Here is an 18,501-nt window from a genome sequence, read left to right on the forward strand (position 1 = left end):
CTTGGTCCCGCTCTGACCTCACATGGTGGCCATCTTAGTGCTGCTCTGACATCACCCAGCGGCCATCTTGGTCCCGCTCTGACATCACCCGGCGGCCACCTCGACTCCGCAGCCATCTTTTGCCAACGTCTATATTTATTGGGCGGGGCCCCCCTCGCCCCGCCCCCCAAGCGCCGCCCCCCGAGGGGGCAGGGCCAAGACAACACCAACAACTAGAGAACCGTGGGGAGAGGGGGCGGGGCTCGGTGGAAGAAAAAAGAGGGGGCGTGGCCAGATAGGGCAAAGGGCGTGGCCGGGCAGGTGAGGGCGTGGCCAGGCATGTCTCCACCCCCCGGTGGGCGGGGCCTAGCGGATGGTATACCGCACGTAGGGCACCTCGATGTCGGCGTCCGTGTCGTCGTTGCAGCAGAGCTCGAAGACGAGGGCCTTGACGTGGCGGCCGACCTTCTTCTTCGACACCCGCGCCACGATCTCCGTCATCCTGAGGGACGCAACGGCACCCGTGGGTGGCACCCGGCACCCAAAGGTGGCACCCGGCACCCACGGGTCACCACCCACCGCGACCTCAACTGGCACCCAACTGGGCCCATGGCCACCACCAAGACCTCTCCCCCCTCTTAGGGGTGCTCCCCCTCCATGGGTGCTGTCCCCCACCATGGGTGCTCCCCCCCCACCCATGGGTGCCCTACGGTTGGTCGTGGCGCTCGCGGAGCTTGGCGGCCGGCATGAAGAAGGAATAGAGCATGGAGACGCCCTGGGACAACATCGTGATCTCCAACCGGTGCTCCTTCTGCGTGGGGGGGAGGACGTCAAGGTGGGTGCTCGGGGGGCACCCATGGGTGCTCAGGACCCCCACGGGTGCCCCACCCCATCTCCCAGTCCTTCCCAGTACCTTGAAGTAGGCGAGGAACTGGCGCAGGGTCATCTCCTGCCCGTCGGGCTGCAGCCCCTGCACCTCGAAACGGTCCCACAGCGTCCACTCCACCTCGTAGTACTGGGGGGGGTGATGGGGGTCAGACCCACGGCACAGGGGGGGATGGGACCCTATGGGTGCCCCACGGCGCTATGGGGCTGGGTTCTGTGGGTCAGGGAGCCGTGGGGCAGAACCCAACCCCACCAGGACCCCCAGCATCTCTAGACGTAAACGCCAACCCAACGGGCAGCACCCAGTTGACGCTGTGATGTCAACCCCAACCCAGTTGACACCACGACCCAACGTGGCACCTATAGGGTGCCCCACGGCGCTATGGGGCTGGGTTCTGTGGGTCAGGGAGCCGTGGGGCAGAACCCAACCCCACCAGGACCCCTAGCATCTCTAGACGTCAACCCCAACCCAACCCCAACCCAACGGGCAGCACCCAGTTGCCACCACGCCCCAACGCGTCACCTATAGGGTGCCCCACAGTGCTATGGGGCAGCCCCCCCCCCAACCTTGTTGCGAGGGCAGGCGAGGGGTTCGGAGAAGCCGACGAAGGGCAAGGCCAAGTTGAGGAAGGCGTTCTTGTAGGAGGCCAAGCGAGCGTGACCTTGGACCAGCTTGTAGAGCTCCAGGCAGGCCAGGCCCACCACCGCGCCCGTCGTGGTGGCGATGGCCGGGATGATCTTCCCCGCGATCAGCTTGCTCTGCCCCGTATGGAAGTACCTATAGGCACCGGGAGGGGGCACCAACGCCCCGCGCCCCGGATCTCCCTATAGAGGATCTATAGGACCCGGGGTGCATACGCTGTGCAGCCCTCCGTGGGCCCTATGGGTACCCGTATGTCCCTACAGCACCCTATATGTGCCCTACAGCCCCCATGTGTCCTTACAGTCTCCTGTATATGTTCTATAGCTCCCTATATGACTCTACAGCCCTCCATATGTGCCCCACAGCCCCCATATGTGCCCCTTTACATGTACAGAGCACTATACGGGCTCTACAGTCCCCTACGTGTTCCCTACAGCCCCGTATACGGCTTTTACAATTCTCTATATGTGCCTTGTACTGCTTGTATTTATTCTATAGATCCTCTACGCATACTCTACAAACCTTGTACAGACCTTACGCGCCTGTAAAACTTATATACGTTATAAACCGCCCAAAGTCTATATGTGTTCTATATACTCTACAAACACCCTACGTACACTTTACGTACTCTATAAATTTCATATACGCTCTACAGACCCTCTGTGCATCCTACACGTACTCTATATACTCTGTATATCCTTCGTAGGTCCTCTATATAGTCTATACGTGTTCTTTAAACCTATAAATATCCTATAGAACCTGTACATACTCTATACATTCTCTGTATTTCCTATAGATGCTAAATGGCTATAGACTCTATATAAACTGTAAAGCTTACAAACCTTATGTGCACCCTATAGAGCCTATGTGCACCCTATAGAGCCTATATGTACCCTACAGAGCCTGTATAGGCCCCACACGTATCTATAGAGCTCAGGTGCCCTACAGAGCACACACCCATAGCACCCATGGGTGCCCCCTCCAACAGCTCCCCCTCTAGCACCCATAACGACCCCTAATAACCCCCTATAGAACCACCCACAGGATCCCCCCAGCACCCAAAGGACACCCCAGCACCCACAGGAACCCCCCCAGCACCCATGGGTGCCCCCCCCCCCCAGCACCCACCTTGTGGCGGTCGGCCGGCGGGATGTCGTAGTTCTCCGCTCGCAGGTTGGAGGCGGCGACGATGAAATCCATGTGGAAGTTGGTGTCATCGTCCTGGGGGGGTGGGGCACCCATGGGTGAAGAGGCACCCGTGGGTGGGCGGGGAGCACCCATGGGTGCTGAGGGAGGGAGGGGGCAGCACCCACCTTCTCGAAGTCGATGGGGAACATGCGGAAGCCGGGCAGCTCCTCGGGGCTGGGCAGCGACGCCTTCAGCTCCTCCAGGCGCCTGTCGTCTGTGGGTGGGGGGGCACCCATGGGACCCACCAGCACCCATGGGACCCCCATGGGGACACACCCCCCCCCCAGCGGAAACTTCTTCACCCCATGGAGCCTCCTGCCACCAATGGGGGACCCTCCTGGCACCCACAGCACCCTAAAGCACCCGTGGGACCCTCCTGGCACCCACAGGACCCCATAGCACCCATGGGACCCTCCTGGCCCCCTAAATCCCCCTAGCACCCATGGGTGTCCCTACCCCATAACCTCCCCCTTTTCTCCCTCTCCACCCCCTGACAGTTGCCCCAACCATCTTCTGGGTGCCCCCCTCAGCACCCATGGGACCCTCCTGGCACCTGTAGGACCCCATGACACCCATGGGCCCCCCCAGCACCCATGGGACCCCAGGGACTGTCCATGGGACCCCGTAGCACCCACAGGACCCTCCTGGCACCTGTGGGACCCCAGGGACTGTCCATGGCCCCCCCCGCCAGCACCCACGGGTGCCCCTACCCCATAACCTCCCCTTTTCCCTCTCTACCTCCACCGGTTGCCCCAACCACCTCTAGGTGCCCCCCCCACCCCTCAGCAGCACCCATGGGTGCCCCCCACCCGTTACCGAGGGCCGCGGCGGCGCTTTGCAGCTCCTGGTCGGAGACGTGGATGCGGACGCCGGCTTTGGGGGCGAAGGGGGGGACGCGGACGTGCCGCAGCAGCTCGGCCACCGCCCCCCGGTCCCGCGAGCCCCCGATCCCGTAGCTCTGCGCGAAGAGGTTGGCGGCCGCCATCACGTAGTCGAGGTGGAGGGGCTGCGGGAAGGCACCCATGGGTGTCAGGGGCACCCGTGGGGGTCCGGGGGGGAGGGCGTAGGGGAGGGATGGTATACAAAGGATCATGGGATGGCACCCAAGGGTGGTTCCCAGGGCTGATCACCACCCATGGGTGATAGGTGCCACCTAAAGGTGATGGGTGGCTCCCACAGGTCACAGGTGGGACCCATGGGTGCTGCTCCCCCCCCCCCCAGCACCCCACTCACGTTGTCAGGGTCGAAGACGAGGGGGTGGGGGCAGCGCTTGGGCCCTGACCAGAACAGGGTCCCCGAGTTCGTCTTCTGCAGGGTAATGAGGCATTGGGGGTTAACGAGGCATCGGGGGTTAACGAGGCAGCGGGGGCAGTGGGGTAATTAAGAGGCCCTATAGGGCCCCATCACCCCACAGGGGCCCAATCCAGCCCCCCCCCCCCCCCCCCCCAAGCCCCCAGCTGCACCCAGAGCCCCCCACAGGGCACGTCCCCCCCACCCCAGGGTGCTTCCCCCTGCCCCAGGGTCCCCACCCCTCCAGGGTCCCCCCCCGCCCAGGTGTCCCCCCCCCCCCTCCCCAGGATACCTCCCCCCCCCCCCGGCCAGCCCCCAACCCCAGGATACCCCCCCAGGGTGCCCCCCCACCCCAGGGTGCCCCCCCACCTGTCCCGGGGGGAAGTTGTGGAGCAGCTGGCGGATGTTGTTGCTGTACTGGCGGTGCCAGTGCCGACAGGCCCAGGCCACACAGTCGGGCCACCCCCGCGGGCGCTCCCCCACCAGGCTGCGCTGCACCGCCTCCAGCACCTCCACCGGCTGCGTGCCCGCCAGCCGCAGCGTGCGCTCCACGAACCGCGGGTCCCTGCGGGGTGACACGGGTGCTACTGGGGGTTCTGGGGGGGTATATGGGTGCTACGTGGGGTTCTGGGGGGATATATGGGTGCTAAGGGGGGTTATACGGGTGCTACCTGGGGTTTTGGGGGGGTATGTGGGTACTAAGTGGGGTGGACAGGGGTTATATGGGTACTACATGGGTGCTGGAGGGGGTTATATGGGTGCTACCTGGGGTTTTGGGGGGGTATGTGGGTGCTAAGTGAGGTTATATGGGTGCTACGTGGGGTTTTGGGGGGTATATGGGTGCTATGTGGGGTTTTGGGGGGGTATATGGGTGCTAAGCGGGTGCTACGTGGGGCAGTGGGTCTGTGGGTGCCCCCCACCCACCCCGTGGCCCCCCACCCACGTCAGGTACTGGTTGACGTTCTCGGCCGGTTGCTTGAAGAGCCCCTCGAACTCGTCCCGCGCCCACTGCGGAGGAGGGGCTGTCAGGGGGGCACCCCGAAACGGGACCCCGGCACCCTATAGAAGGGACCCCACCAGCCCCCACCACCCTATAGAGGGGACCCCACCACCCCAAAATGGGACCCCGGCACCCAGAACCTCCCCCAGAAGGGCCCCAGGTATCTGGGACACCCTATAGAAGGGACCTGGCAACCCTATAGAAGGGATCCAGGCACCCAGGCCCCCTTATAGAAAGCACCCAAGTACCCGGAACACCCTATAGACAGCACCCACCCACCCCAAGCCCCCTATAGAAAGGACCCAGACATCCAAACCCCCGCTATAGAAAGGACCCAGGCATGCAGGACACCCTATAGAAAAGGCCCAAGCACCCAGAACACCCTATAGACCATCCCTCCCTACCCCGAGCCCCCTATAGAAAGGGCCCAAGTGCCCACAACGCCCTATAGACAGCACCCACCCACCCCAAGCCCCTTATAGAAAGGACCCGGGTGCCCAGGAAACCCTATAGAAAGGACCCAGACATCCAAACACCCCTATAGAAAGGACCCAAGCACCCGGAACACCCTACAGACCATCCCTCCCTGCCCCAAGCCCCCTATAGAAAGGGCCCAGGCGCACACGTGGCCCCTATAGCTCACCTGGAGGGTGTGCTCGATGGCGTTGGGGAAGTTCTTGAGGGTACATATAGGAATGGCCTTCTCGGGGGGGTCCTGGCTGGAGCTATAGGATTCGCTCAGGAAGGGGATCACCACCTGCACGTTCCCCTTCGTCCCCAGCGTCCCCGACTCCAGCAGCGGCTTCCGGTAGTAAACGCAGCGGCGGTCCATATAGAGCCCTATAGGGGAAGGGGAAGGGCTAGAGGGTGTCCTCAGATGGGGGGGTGGGGCAGCCTGAGGTTCCTATAGAGGGGGCTGGGGGTCCCTGTGTCACCTCTGAGGTGCCTATAGCATTCCGGAGGTCCATATAGGACACCTGGAGATCCCTATAGCGCTCCTGAGGTGCCTATAGCACACCTGGAGGTCCCTATAGCATTTCTGAGGCACCTATAGCACACCCCAAAATCCCTATAGCATTCCCACAGGTACCTATAGCATTTTTGGGGGGTGCTTACTGCATCCCTGAAGGTCCCTATAGCACCCTGAGGTCCCTACAGCACAGCCAAGAATCTCTATAGTGTTCCTGTAGGTACCTATGGCCTGCCTGAGATCCCTATAGCACCCCCCGGGTACCTACAGTTCTCCAGAGCACCCCAAGGGTACCTATAGCCTGCCTGGGGTCCCTATAGCACCCCTGAGGGTACCTATGCCATCCCTATAGCACCCCTAGGGTTGCCTACAGCATTCCCAGAGTTCCTATAGCACCTATAGCATTGCTAAAACTCCCCCAATCCCCCATAGCACCCCAACCCCCCCAGCACCCTATGGATCCTATAGGTACTCACGGGCGTCGACGTTGTCCAGGGCGTTGGCGACGCCGTCCAGCGCCTCGAAGAAATCGTCGTCGTAGACGCGCTCGGTGTCGGGGCCGACGCGGTCGGGGCGGCTGCTCACCCGCAGCGCCGGGTTCATCTCCCGCACTGCCGCTGCCGCCCGCTCTGACTTCAGCTTCTGTGGGGAGGAGCCATGCCCCGTGAGGCCCCGCCCCATCGGGCCACACCCCCTTTAAGCCCCGCCCCTTTGGTCACCACCCAATCCAACGAAACGTCAAGGCAACTTCACCGTTGACGTTGGCCAACTCAATGGCGGCATCTCCATGGTGGCCCCTGCTCCACAGGCCCCGCCCACTCATCTGCTGACCTATACACTCCTCCCCTTAAGGCCCCACCCCTTCTGGACCCACCCCCTTAAGCCCCGCCCCTTTATGCCTCTTCCAATCCAACGAAGCGTCAAGGCAACTTGACCGTTGACGTTGGCCAACTCAATGGCGGCATCTCCATGGCGGTTCCCACCCCGCAGGCTCTGCCCACTGAACTCCGCTCACCCATTCTCTACCCTATGGCCCCCTCCCCTTAAGCCCCGCCCCTTTGGTCCCCACCCAATCCACTGACACATCAAGGCAACTTGACCATTTGACAGTGGTCAACGCAACGGCGGCCATCTTGGTGGTGGTGGCTGCCCGGTAGACCCTGCCCCCTGCAGCCCCGCCCCCTTAAGGCTCTGACCAATCATTCCCCACCCTCCCATAGACTCCTCCCGCTTTGGCCCCACCCACTCACCGTGACATCCCAAGGCCGGAAGAGGAACTGGCGGTTGAGGTTGGACTTCTCGATGGTGTCCATGTCAGTGACGGTAACGCAACCGTCGGGGCCGCAGCCGAGTCCCACCATGGCGAAGTTCTTCAGGAGCTCACAGCCGATGGCACCCGCCCCCACCTGCGCCAGGGCACACTTGGGGACACTCGGGGACACAGCCCGCGGTGGCCCGGGGGGAGGTTGGGGACACGTGGAGTGAGCCGGGGACGCTCTGGGGACCCGTGGGGACACTTGGGGACACCTGAGGGACACGAGGGGACACCTGAGGGACACACAGGGGTGTGTGGGGACAGCTGGGGACACTTGGAGGACCCACAGGGACATGCAGGGACACTCAGGAGAGCCATGAAGACACTCAAGGACACCTGAGGGACACTTGGGAGGACCCACGGGAACATGTGGGGACAAACAATGACACTCAGGAGAGCTGTGAGGACACTTGGGGACACCTGAGGGACATGTGGGGACACCTGGAGAACCCACGGGGGGACGTGCAGGGACACTCATTAGAGCCGTGAGGACACGTGGGGACACCTGAGGGACACGTGGGGACCCAGCCTGAGATGGCCATGGAGCTTTGGGGACACGGGATGGGAGAGGAGAACACCTGGGAGCCCCACGAGGACACGAGGGGACACTTGGGGACAGGTGGGGACACTGACCACAAAGTACTTCTGGGCGCCCAGCTTGGCCTGCAGCTCCGCCCCAAACACCGCGATCTGCCCGTCGTAGCGGCTGTTGCGCTGGGGACAACCCGACGTGTCACCCGGACGTGTCACTCTGGCACGGGGACGCCACCGGGGACCCCAGAGCCACCCCTGGGTGACACCCACCCACAGGTGCTCCCCGAGAAGACGGCCAACCAACGGGTTCCTCAAGGAAACGGCCACCCATGGGTGCTCAATGGCCAACGCCAACCCCAAGGAGATGCTCACCCATGGGTGCTATTAAAGCCACATCCAACCCACCGATGTTCTCCAAAAGTTGACCTACAACCAACACCCAACTCGAGAAGATACCACCCATGGGTGTCCCACAGCAAAAGGCCACCCCAAGAAGATAACACCCACAGCTGTCCCCAGGATGGTGACCAACCCACGGGTGCTACCATAACTTGGTCCAACCCATGGATGTTTTCCAACTGTTGACCTACAACCAACACGCAACCCAAGAAGATACCACCCATGGGTGCCCCATGGCGAAAGCCAACCCCAAGGAGATGCCCACCCATGGGTGCTATCAAAACCACATCCAACCCATGGATGTTCTCCAACAGTTGACCTACGACCAACACACAACCCAAGAAGATACCACCCATGGGTGCCCCATGGCCAAAGCCCACCCCAAGGAGATACCACCCATGGGTGCCCCACCCTAGCCAGCCCCACCCATGGGTGCTCACCGGCCGACACTGCTCCTCGGTGAGAACCATCTCCTTGTTCTCCTCGGGGAGACACTCCAACGCGTCGAAGTAAAGCCATTGGGTGATGGGCGTGAACTTCCCGGACACCGCCTAGGTCAACGATTCTCGTTAAAGGACCTAACGAGGAGACCCCGATGTCCCCAGGAGAGGACACCAAGCATCCGGTACCTTCATGACCTCCTGGGCCGCCAAGCCCCCGATGAAGGCGTTGACGGGTGCCAGGTCACCGGTGGCCTGGAAGGCCAGTTCCCGCAGTAGATCTTCATCCAGCTCCGCCCCCGGGGCCACCTCTCGGGTCAAGGCCACCACCTCCGCTGCGTCACCCTGGGTTGGGGACAGACACAGGGTTTGGGGACGGCTCTGGGGACACCAGGGAGGAACTGCAGGAGATAGCGGGGGCTACAAGGAGCTGGTGGCCTCCGTGTCCCCAGGGTGTCTCCAATGTCCCCAAAGTCCCACAATGCCCCCGACACCCCTCGTGGCTTTGATGTCCCCAACTCTTGGTGGGACCACGGTGGGTGATCATGTTGGTGCAGGACCTGGTGGTCTCCATGTCCCCAATGTCTCCAACTCTTGGTGGGACCTTGGTGGGTGGCCGTGTTGGTCCAGGCCCTGGTGGCCCCCATGTTCCCAATGCCTTGGTGTCCCCAGTGTCCCCAAACAGTGGTGGGGCCATGGTGGGCAGCTATGTTGGTCCAGGACCTGGTGGCCTCCACGTCCCCAACATCCTCAGTGTCCCCGACTCTCTGTGGGGCCATGGTGGGCGGCCATGTTGGTCCAGGACCTGGTGGCCTCCGTGTCCCCAGTGTCCCCGACTCTCTGTGGGGCCATGGTGGGCGGCCATGTTGGCCCAGGACCTGGTGGCCTCCGTGTCCCCAGCGTCCCCGATGCCCCTGGCGTCCCCACCTGGTGGCGCGGCCGAGGCGGGCGGCCATGTTGGCGGATGAAGCGGTGCAGGGCCTGCCAGCCCCAGTGCATGATGGGAGGTCTCTCGGCCTTCCCGAAGTCGGTGACCATCAGCTCTGGCTCTGCCAGCGCCTCCCGCAGCCGCTTCTGGGGACGGAGGGGACATGTCAGCTCCCAGTCCCTCCCAGTATGGCCCAGTGTCCCCCCAGTTCTCTCCCAGTACCCCCGATTGACTCACATCACCCCCCCCCTCAGTTCCTCCCAGTATGCCCCAGTGTCCCCCCAGTTCCCTCCCAGTGTCCCCAATGATCTCCTACCACCACCCCACTACCTCCCAGTTCCCTCCCAGTGCTCCCCAGTCCCTTCCAGTGACCCCCAGTATCCCACAGTCCCCTCCCAAACACCTCCCAGTTCCCCCCAGTATCTCCCAGTCCCCCCCAATCCCTTCCCACTCTCTCCCTATCCGTCCCCAGTCCCTCCTTCTACCTCCCAGTACCTCCCAGTGCTCCCAGTACCACTCACGAAGCGGATGTGCTTGGGCATCTTGACCTGGGTGACGATCCCCCCCCTCACGTAGTCCCCGAAGCCGCTGGTGTCCCCAATGCTGAAGGTGTATGGCCCTGGGGGGAGAGGCTGTCACCGAGGGACCCGGGCGCCCGGGGACCCTATAGAAAGGCCCCGGGAACCCAGGGGACCCTATAGAAGGGACCCAGCCACCCAGGGGATCCTACAGAATGGACCCAGGAACCCTATAGAAAGGACTCAAGCATCCAAAACACCCCATAGAAAGAACCTAAGCATCCCGGACACCCTATAGAAGGGCCCCAGGCACCCAGGGGACTCCATAGAAAGGACCTAGGCGCCCAAAACACCCTATAGAAGGGCCCTGAGCACCCAAGACACCCTATAGAAGGGCCCCAGCTACCTAAAACGCCCCATAGAAAGAACATAAGTGCCCAGAACACCCTATAGAAAGGCCTCAGGCACAGAGAACCCTATAGAAAGACCCCAGGAATCCAGGGAACCCTATAGAAGAGCCCCAGGCATCTGAAACACCTCGTAGAAACAACTTGGGTGTCCAGAACATCCTATGGAAGGACACCAGACGTAAAGAGGACTCTATAGAAGGACCCTACACATATGGGACACCCTATAGAAGGGCACTGGGCACCCAGGACACCCTATAGAAGGGCCCCCGGGCTCACCGAGGACGCGGATCTCGACGGGGCCGCAGGTGTTGAGCTCCTCCATCCCCTCCACCTCGGTGAAGGTGACAAAATCTCCCGTCTCGAAGCCGTGACGAGCTTCATCCAGACACGTCACCTCCCCCGGGCACCCCTGGGTGGGGAACCAAAAACCAGGGTGCTGAGGGCACCCATGGGTGTGGGAGACACCCTTCGTCCCCCACCACACCCAAAGAACCGGTACCTTGGTGACCATGGAAACCATGGCGCTGAGGGGTTGTTCCCCGTTGGTGTCCGTCACCACCATGTCGTCCCCAAAATCACAGAAAAGCTGCCTAAAATGAGGGGGGGGGGGGGGAAGGGGTCAGCACCTATAGAAAGGCCCCAAGCACCCAGGGGACGCTATAGAAGGGACCCACCCGAAAAGTCCGCGGGTGTCGGCCACCACCAGCTTGATCCCGTGGCTGTGGCAGAAGTCCCCGACCCAGAGTTGTTCCTCCAACGACGAGTTGGTCAATACCACCACCTACGGAAAGACGACATCCGCTTGTCTGTCACCCAGGGACGGACGGACGAGGGGACGGAGGGATGGGAGGGGAGGATTGGAGGGGTACAGGCGGCCACGGAGATACAAAGAGCTGTGGAGAGGTACAGGTGGATGCACAACCAGGCAGGAAGAGTGACAGGTGACAGCACGAGGAGACTGTCAGAGCCAAAAAATGGGGGTACAGGGAGGCCTGGGTGGGTACAGGCGGCCAGGGAGATGCAAGCAGTCACATGGAGATACAGTCGGACATACAACCGGGCACGTGGACAGACAGTCAGACTTATAATGTGGAAACCCTCAGGCACCAAAACTGGGGTGTACAGGGAGGCCTGAGTGGGTACAGGCAGCCACGGAAATACAACCAGCCATGCAGAGGTACAGTCAGACACACAACTGGATGCACAGTCCGACACACAGCGGTATGTGGAAACCCTCAGACCCCAAAACTGGGGGGTACAGGGAGGCCTGGGTGGGTACAGGCAGCCACAGAAATACAACCAGCCACATAGAAGTACAGTCAGACACACAACCGGATGCACAGTTGGACATGTAGCAGTACGTGGAAACCCTCAGACCCCAAAACTGAGGGGTACAGGGAGTCCCGAGTGGGTACAGGCAGCCATGAAGACAAAACGAACCACGGAGAGATACAGTCGGACACACAACTGAACACGTGGACAGTCAAGCATGTAACAGCATGTGGAAATGCTCAGACCCTGAAACTGGGGGGTACAGGGAGGCCTGGGTGGGTACAGATGGCCACAGAGACACAAGGGACCATGCAGAGTTACAGTCGGATGAACAACCACATGCACAGACGGACAGTGGGACGCGTAACAGCACATGAAGATTGTCAGCCCCAAAATATGGGGTGTACAGGGCATTCTGGGTAGCTACACGTGGCCATGGAGACACAGCCAGCCACGTACAGGTACAGCTGGACGCACAACCGGGCACACAGGCAGACAGTCAGACGCATAATAGCACGTGGAGACTACCAGACCCCAAAAATGGGAGGTACAGGGAGTTCTGGGTGGGTACAGGCAACCAGGGAGACACAAGTAACCATGAGGAGCTACAGTCGTACAGACAACCAGACAGACAGACAAGGCAACACATACAGCCCCAGTGATGGTTGTAGGGAGGCCACCACTGTCCCAGGGAACACAACCATCTGCACGGGGGGCTACACGTGGCTGTTGGGGGTACAACCGGCCACGGAGATTACAGTCATCCCCGAGTACAGCTGGACGAATGACACCGGGGATGGTTATGGCAAAGCCACCGCTGTCCTGCTAGCAGAACTGTCCCTGAGGAGGGGTACAGGCGGCTGTTGGGGGTACAGCCTTCCCTGAGGGGGTTACAGTCGGCCACGTGAAAGACAGTCAGACACCCAAATAAACTTTGGGGGAAGAAAAGGGGAGCACGGACAGGGTACGGGTAGGTCTAGGGCATACAGGCAGACGCAGAAAATACAGGCAGACGCAGTGGCGGGGGTACAGGCGGCTATGGGTGTACCTGGAAGGGCGCCAGCAGGTCCTGGCTGAGGGGTTGGCGGGTGCTGGTGACAGCCACATAGGCATTGAGCTCGGCTAAGCGCGGCAGCGTCGCTTCCGCCCGGTTCTGCCCAACGTCTTCCTCCCGCAAGTAGAACTTCAGGGTGACACACACAAAAAAAGGGGTGTATGGAGGGCCCTGACCCCCCACAACACCCCCCAGAGCATCTATAGGGGATTTAGAGAGCTGAAGCGGGTGTTTCCGGGGGTATTTAAGGGCTTGGGGGGGCCTCAAGCACCCCGCAAAACACACGTGGCGGGTATTTACGTTCCCCACAAATTTATTGTTTCTATAGCAGCGTTTATCTGTCCCCGGCAACACAATCACGCCAAAAACAACCCCTCGTGGGGGCTAATTACTCATCAGGTTAATTAATTACCCTGGGGGGGCACTTAAATCCCCTAATGAGTGGATTAATTACCCCAAGGGGAGACATTTAACCCACCCCAAACACCCCCCCCCAAAGGGATCTAACACCCGGTGTGAGTGTTAATTAACCCCGAGAGATTAATTAAGCCTGACGGGTTAATTAACTCACCTGGGAAGACAAGTCAGGCCAGGCGGCAGGTTGGGGGTCGTGGAGGGTGACCGATTTGACCCCCCCCAGGACGAGGTTTTTGGCCACCTCCACCCCCAACCCCCGGAGCCCCGACACCAGGACGTTGGATGTTTGCATCCTCTTCATCGCCTCATGGCCCAGCACGTACCTGGGGGAGGAAAGGGGGGGGTCAGGGGGTCCCCCAAATCCTTCTGGGATCCCCCCAGGGCTGGGGAAATGGCTGAGGGACCCAGGTATTTGGGGAGCCCCCCCCCAGTCTGTAAGGATCCCCATAAATCCATGGGGATCCCCCGCACCCTGACACCCCCAGGAGGGATCCAGGCATCCGGGGAGCCCCCTCCGATTGCACAGGGACCCCTAAAACCCCCAGGAGGGATCCAGGTATCCCCCAAATCCACAGCGACCCCCCCAAGTCCATGGGAGCCCCCCAAAACCCCTGGGAGGGAGACAGGCATCCATGGAGCCCCCCTTCCTAATCCATAGGGACCCCCCAAACCCCTATGGAGCCCCCCAAATCCATAGGGACCCCCCCCCAAGTCCATAGTGATCCACCAAAGCACACATGGAGCCCCCCAAATCCATGGGGATCCCCCCGACAACCCTGGGAAAGGACCCAGGCATCCATGGAGCCCCCTCCCCCCCAAAATCCATAGGGACGCCCCCAATTCCATAGGGATCCACTCAAGCACCTACAGAGCTCCCCCAAATCCCTGAGGACCCCCCAAGAATCCCCAGGAAGGACCCAGGCATCCATAGACCCCCCCCCTCAAATACATATGGATCCACCCAAGTGCCTATGGACCCCACCAAATCCATAGGGACTCCCCCCCAAACCCCCAGGAGGGACCCACGCGCCTGTGGAGCCCCCCCCAAAGTCCATAGGGAACCCCCCAAATCCATAAGGACCCCCCCAAATCCATGGGGGGGGTCCCAGGCACCCCAGTACTCACAGCTGGCGGGAGTAGAGCCCCTCATCGATCTCGGCCTCGCCCCCGTTCTTCGCCATGCCCTGGGGGACACACACACATGGGGTGACAAGGGTGTCACCAGGGGGGTCGGTGGGGTGACACTGGGTGCTGTGTCACCCTGAGATAGGCAGAGGTGAAGGGTGAGGGTTGGGTGACAGTGGAGGTGACAAAACAGGTGACGCCACGGACACACACACACACTCACGTTGGCGGGGGTGACACTGGGGGACACGGCGGGGGCAGGGGCACGGCTGGAGCCCGTTGGCGGCTCGGACCCGGAGACGCGGCGCTTCTTCGACAGCGGGGAGCTGGACATCTGTGGGGGGGGCAGAGGGCAGCTGGGGTGACACTGGGGGGGACAACAGGGGACATCACCCCCCAAAAAAAGGGGACCCAGGCAGCCAGCAAAGCCCCGCCCACCCCAAAGGATGTAACAGGGGGCGGGGCTTTCCCAGGGGGTCTCATTAATGAGGGAGGTTCTTATTAATGAGGGTCGGGGGGGGGGGGTGTCCCATTAACGAGGGACTTGAGGGGGGTGTTCTCATTAATGAAGGAGGTTCCTACCAATGAGGGTCCCGGGTAGGGACGCGTCCCATTAACCAAAGAAGTTCTTTTTACGGATAATTCTCGCTAACGAGAGAAATTTTTATTAATGAAGACCCCATTAAGGGATTCCTATTACCGAGAAAGACTTCTCACTACGCGGGCTGGGTTCCTATTACCCGGGCTCGGGTTCCCACTACCGGGGTTTCCCGGAGAGGGGGGGTTTGCCTCTCTCAGCGCCCCCCCCCCCGCCCTTTCCCCTCCCCACAGGCCCAGACCGGGGGTTCCCACTAACCGAGGCGCGGTTCCCATTAACCGGGGCGGGGTTCCCACTAACCGAGGCGGGGTTCCCACACCCCCCCCCTCAAACTTCCCCCCAGCCCTTCCCCGTTACCCCCCGGTACCCCCCTCCTCGCACCAATGATGCTGTCCAGGCCCCGCCGCCGGGTCCCGCCCGCTCCGCTCGGCTCCTCCGCGACAAGATGGCGGCGGCGGCGGTTGCTCCTCGCCGCCCCCTCCCTCCTCACGCGAGGCCCCGCCTCCCGACCTTTCCCCATTGGTTCCCGGCTCCCGGCGACGCGTTCTCATTGGTTGGCACCTCCCGCCACCGCCCGCCTCCTCCTCTCTCTCCCCACGCCCTCTTCACCACAGACGACGCGCTGATTGGAGGGAAAGAGGAGGGGGGAGGCTGGCCACGCCCCCTTCCTCCCGCCGCGGCCCGGATGGGGCGGCCCCGCCCTCTCCGCGCATACGCAATGAGGTGGGCGGGGCCTCGTGACACAGCACGGCGCGCGGAGACGCGACGGCGGCCGGGAGAGGACACGAGCCCCTACGGGGACCTATAGGAGACCTATAGGGGAAGATATAGCGGCCTAGAGGGGCCTATGAGGCAACACAGGGGCATGTGGGGGGCTATGGGAAGCGTATGGGGGGTTAGGAGGGGATATAGGGCCCATAGGGACATATAGGGGGGTATGGGGAGCCTATAGCGGGGCTGTAATGGGCTATGAGGGGGCCTATAGGGGCTTGTTGGGGCCTATAGGGGCTTGTGGGAGTCTGCGGGGGAGTATAGGGAGCTACGGGTGCCTATAGTGGACTATAGAGGGTTATGGGGGAGCTATAGGGGGGTGCTATAGGGACGTATAGGGGATTATGGAGAGCCAGGGAGGGTAGGGGGACTTGAGGGGGGTATAGGGGACATATAGGGGCCGGGGGGGGGGCTATAACAGGCTGTAGGAGGATATGGGGAGCCTATAGGGCCCATCGGGGAGGTATGGGGGGCCCTGTGGGGGCTATAGGGACCTATAGGGTGCCAAGGGGGATTATCGGGGTGCTGCAGCACCCTATAGGGGCTGGGGGGGGCATAGGAGCCTATGGGGAAGCTATAGGGGCCCTATGGCGGGGGGGGAGGGGGAAGGGCTTCAGACCTCGTGGTGTCGCCGCCTAATGACGTCATCCCGCCTCGGGGTCTGCTGGGAGTTGTAGTGACATCACCCCCCACCCCCCAATATAAAAAGCGGGGGACCCAGGTGTCCGGCCGAGCACCCATCACTTTATTAACGACCGCGGGGGGGGACACACACACACACACATCCCCCCACCCAAAGGGGCCCGGGGTGCCCCCCCCACACCCCGAGGTGTCACTCCGGGGGGGGCAGGGCGAGGCGGGCGGGCTCGTAGTAGTTGGGGTCCAGCAGCGGCAGCCCCCGACTCTCCCGCTCCCGGATCTGCAGCTCGGCCTCGCGCCGGGCCCACTGCCGCAGCCTGCGGGGAAAGGCAAGGCGCCTATAGCTGTTCCTATAGCCCCCCCATAGCCCCCCGCTGCCCCCCCACAGCCCCATACAGTGCCCCTACGTCCCCTCATGGGTTCCTATAGAACTCTTAGGCAGCCCCTATAGCTCTCCATATTGTTCTATAGGTTTCTATAGGGTCTAATGCGCTCCCTAGAATCCCCCTATAGGCTCCTAGATCCCCTCATAAACTCATATAGATACTTACAATGCTGCCAGAGCTCCCCTCTATCCCTTATAGGCTCTCTAGGGACCCCCTAGATCCCCTCATAGGTCCCTATAGCTCCCTAAGGGCCCCCTACAGGCCCCTACATTCCTTCAGAGACCCCTATAGACCCCCTAAATCCCCTCAGAGACCCCTATAGATCCCCTAGATCCCCTCATAGGCTCCTATAGGCCTCCTATATCCTCTCATAAACCTGCACAGCATCTCTAGATAGTCCTTTCATAGATCTCTATAGACTGCATAAAAACTCTCTACAAGTTTCTAAATTCCTTTACGGATTATTACAGCTGCTTACAAAACTTCTAGAAGCCTCTCATAAGCTGCTATAGACCCCCATCGTTCCCTAGGGCCCCCCAAAGACCCCCATATCCCCCATAGACTCTCTAGGGACTCTCTATACCCTCTCATAGGCCCATATAGGCCTTCTAGGGACCCCTAGAATCCCCTCACAGACACCTATAGACCTTTATAAGGCTCCCAGGGGCCCCCTAGATCCCCTCATAGGCCCCTATAGACCCCCATAGCTCCCTAGGGTTCCCCTACAGACCCCTATATGCCCTCATAGGCCCCTATAGACCCCCTATGGGCCCCCTAGATCCCTTCATAGGCCCCTATAGCCCCCCTATAGCCCCCCTATATCCCCCCCGAGGCCTCTATAGGTTCCCCGCAGCCCCCCCGGTGCCCCCTCACCCGTAGTCGGGCAGGTAATGGAGGAAGACGGTGCCGAGGACGATGGCGACAGAGATGCCGGCGAAGAAAACCGCCCGCATGTTGATGACGTCGGCGTCCGGCTCAGCCGAGAAGCCGTGGTAATCGGGGTTCTGCGGCACCCGGGCGCCTGGGTCCCCCGAAATCCTCCCCCCCTTACCTGCTCTAGGCCCCGCCCCCTCACCCCAAGGCCCCGCCCCCAATAACCCCACCCATCCACTACACACCCCAGATCCCACTAAGCCCCGCCCCACCCAAGCCCCTCCCATCCCCTAAGCCCCGCCCCACCGCCTAAGCCCCGCCCCCAGCCAGCAAACCCCACCCCCTGCACCTCCAAGCCCAGCCCACCCGGCTAAGCCCCGCCCCTCCCGGGCCACACCCCTTATACCAAGCCCCACCCCTTCCCCTTAAGCCCCGCCCCATTGCCAATGTCTTGCACTTCCACGGGCCCCGCCCCTTCCCAAGCCACGCCCCCTTAAAAGCCCCGCCCCGCACCCATTCCCGCCCGCCCTTGACCTCCCTGCCCCACGGCTCTGCCCCTTCAAGCCCCGCCCCCCCGCGCAGGCCCCGCCCACCTTCCTCTGGGCCACCATCATTGGCTCCTCCTCGTGGGGGTCCGCCCCCAGCGGCGCTCGCGGCAGCACCACGGCCCCGGGCGGCCCCGCCGAGCGGCCCCGGGCACCGGCCCGCAACGCGCCGGCCCGCAGCGCCCGCAGCGCCCTCCCCAGCGCCGCCATCTTCCCGACGGAAGTCCCGCCCTGCCGCTTCCGTCTTTTTCCTCCCGCCGGCCCGGCCAATCAGAGAAGGCAGCCGCCGCGCTCTAACCAACCAGGAGAGAGCGCTTGAGCG

General features: G+C 62.0%; 2 protein-coding genes across 2 annotated transcripts; both read right to left on the bottom strand.

Annotated features, from left to right (window-relative positions):
- Positions 1-117: 117 nt before the first annotated feature.
- UBA1 (ubiquitin like modifier activating enzyme 1) lies at positions 118-15,484 on the bottom strand. Its single transcript, XM_075738704.1, has 26 exons — positions 15,347-15,484; positions 14,591-14,701; positions 14,368-14,426; positions 13,397-13,565; positions 12,820-12,954; positions 11,174-11,280; positions 10,999-11,089; positions 10,776-10,908; positions 10,093-10,190; positions 9,571-9,717; positions 8,833-8,988; positions 8,644-8,754; positions 7,904-7,984; positions 7,206-7,361; positions 6,432-6,597; positions 5,629-5,825; positions 4,929-4,993; positions 4,355-4,550; positions 3,929-4,003; positions 3,512-3,701; positions 2,821-2,909; positions 2,636-2,728; positions 1,432-1,623; positions 893-994; positions 690-790; positions 118-481 (listed from the first exon to the last, which is right to left on the bottom strand). The coding sequence occupies exons 2-26, from the start codon at positions 14,699-14,701 to the stop codon at positions 346-348; spliced, it is 3,156 nt and encodes a 1,051-aa protein (XP_075594819.1). The 5' UTR covers positions 15,347-15,484; the 3' UTR covers positions 118-345.
- Positions 15,485-16,460: 976 nt separating this feature from the next.
- On the bottom strand, positions 16,461-18,415 carry NDUFB11 (NADH:ubiquinone oxidoreductase subunit B11). The gene is made up of 3 exons (XM_075738773.1): positions 18,228-18,415; positions 17,635-17,765; positions 16,461-16,692 (listed from the first exon to the last, which is right to left on the bottom strand). The coding sequence occupies exons 1-3, from the start codon at positions 18,387-18,389 to the stop codon at positions 16,569-16,571; spliced, it is 417 nt and encodes a 138-aa protein (XP_075594888.1). The 5' UTR covers positions 18,390-18,415; the 3' UTR covers positions 16,461-16,568.
- Between the last annotated feature and the right edge of the window lie 86 nt (positions 18,416-18,501).

The sequence above is a fragment of the Balearica regulorum genome, chromosome 35 (assembly GCF_011004875.1).
Source record: "Balearica regulorum gibbericeps isolate bBalReg1 chromosome 35, bBalReg1.pri, whole genome shotgun sequence".
NCBI classification, from domain to species: Eukaryota; Metazoa; Chordata; class Aves; order Gruiformes; family Gruidae; genus Balearica; species Balearica regulorum.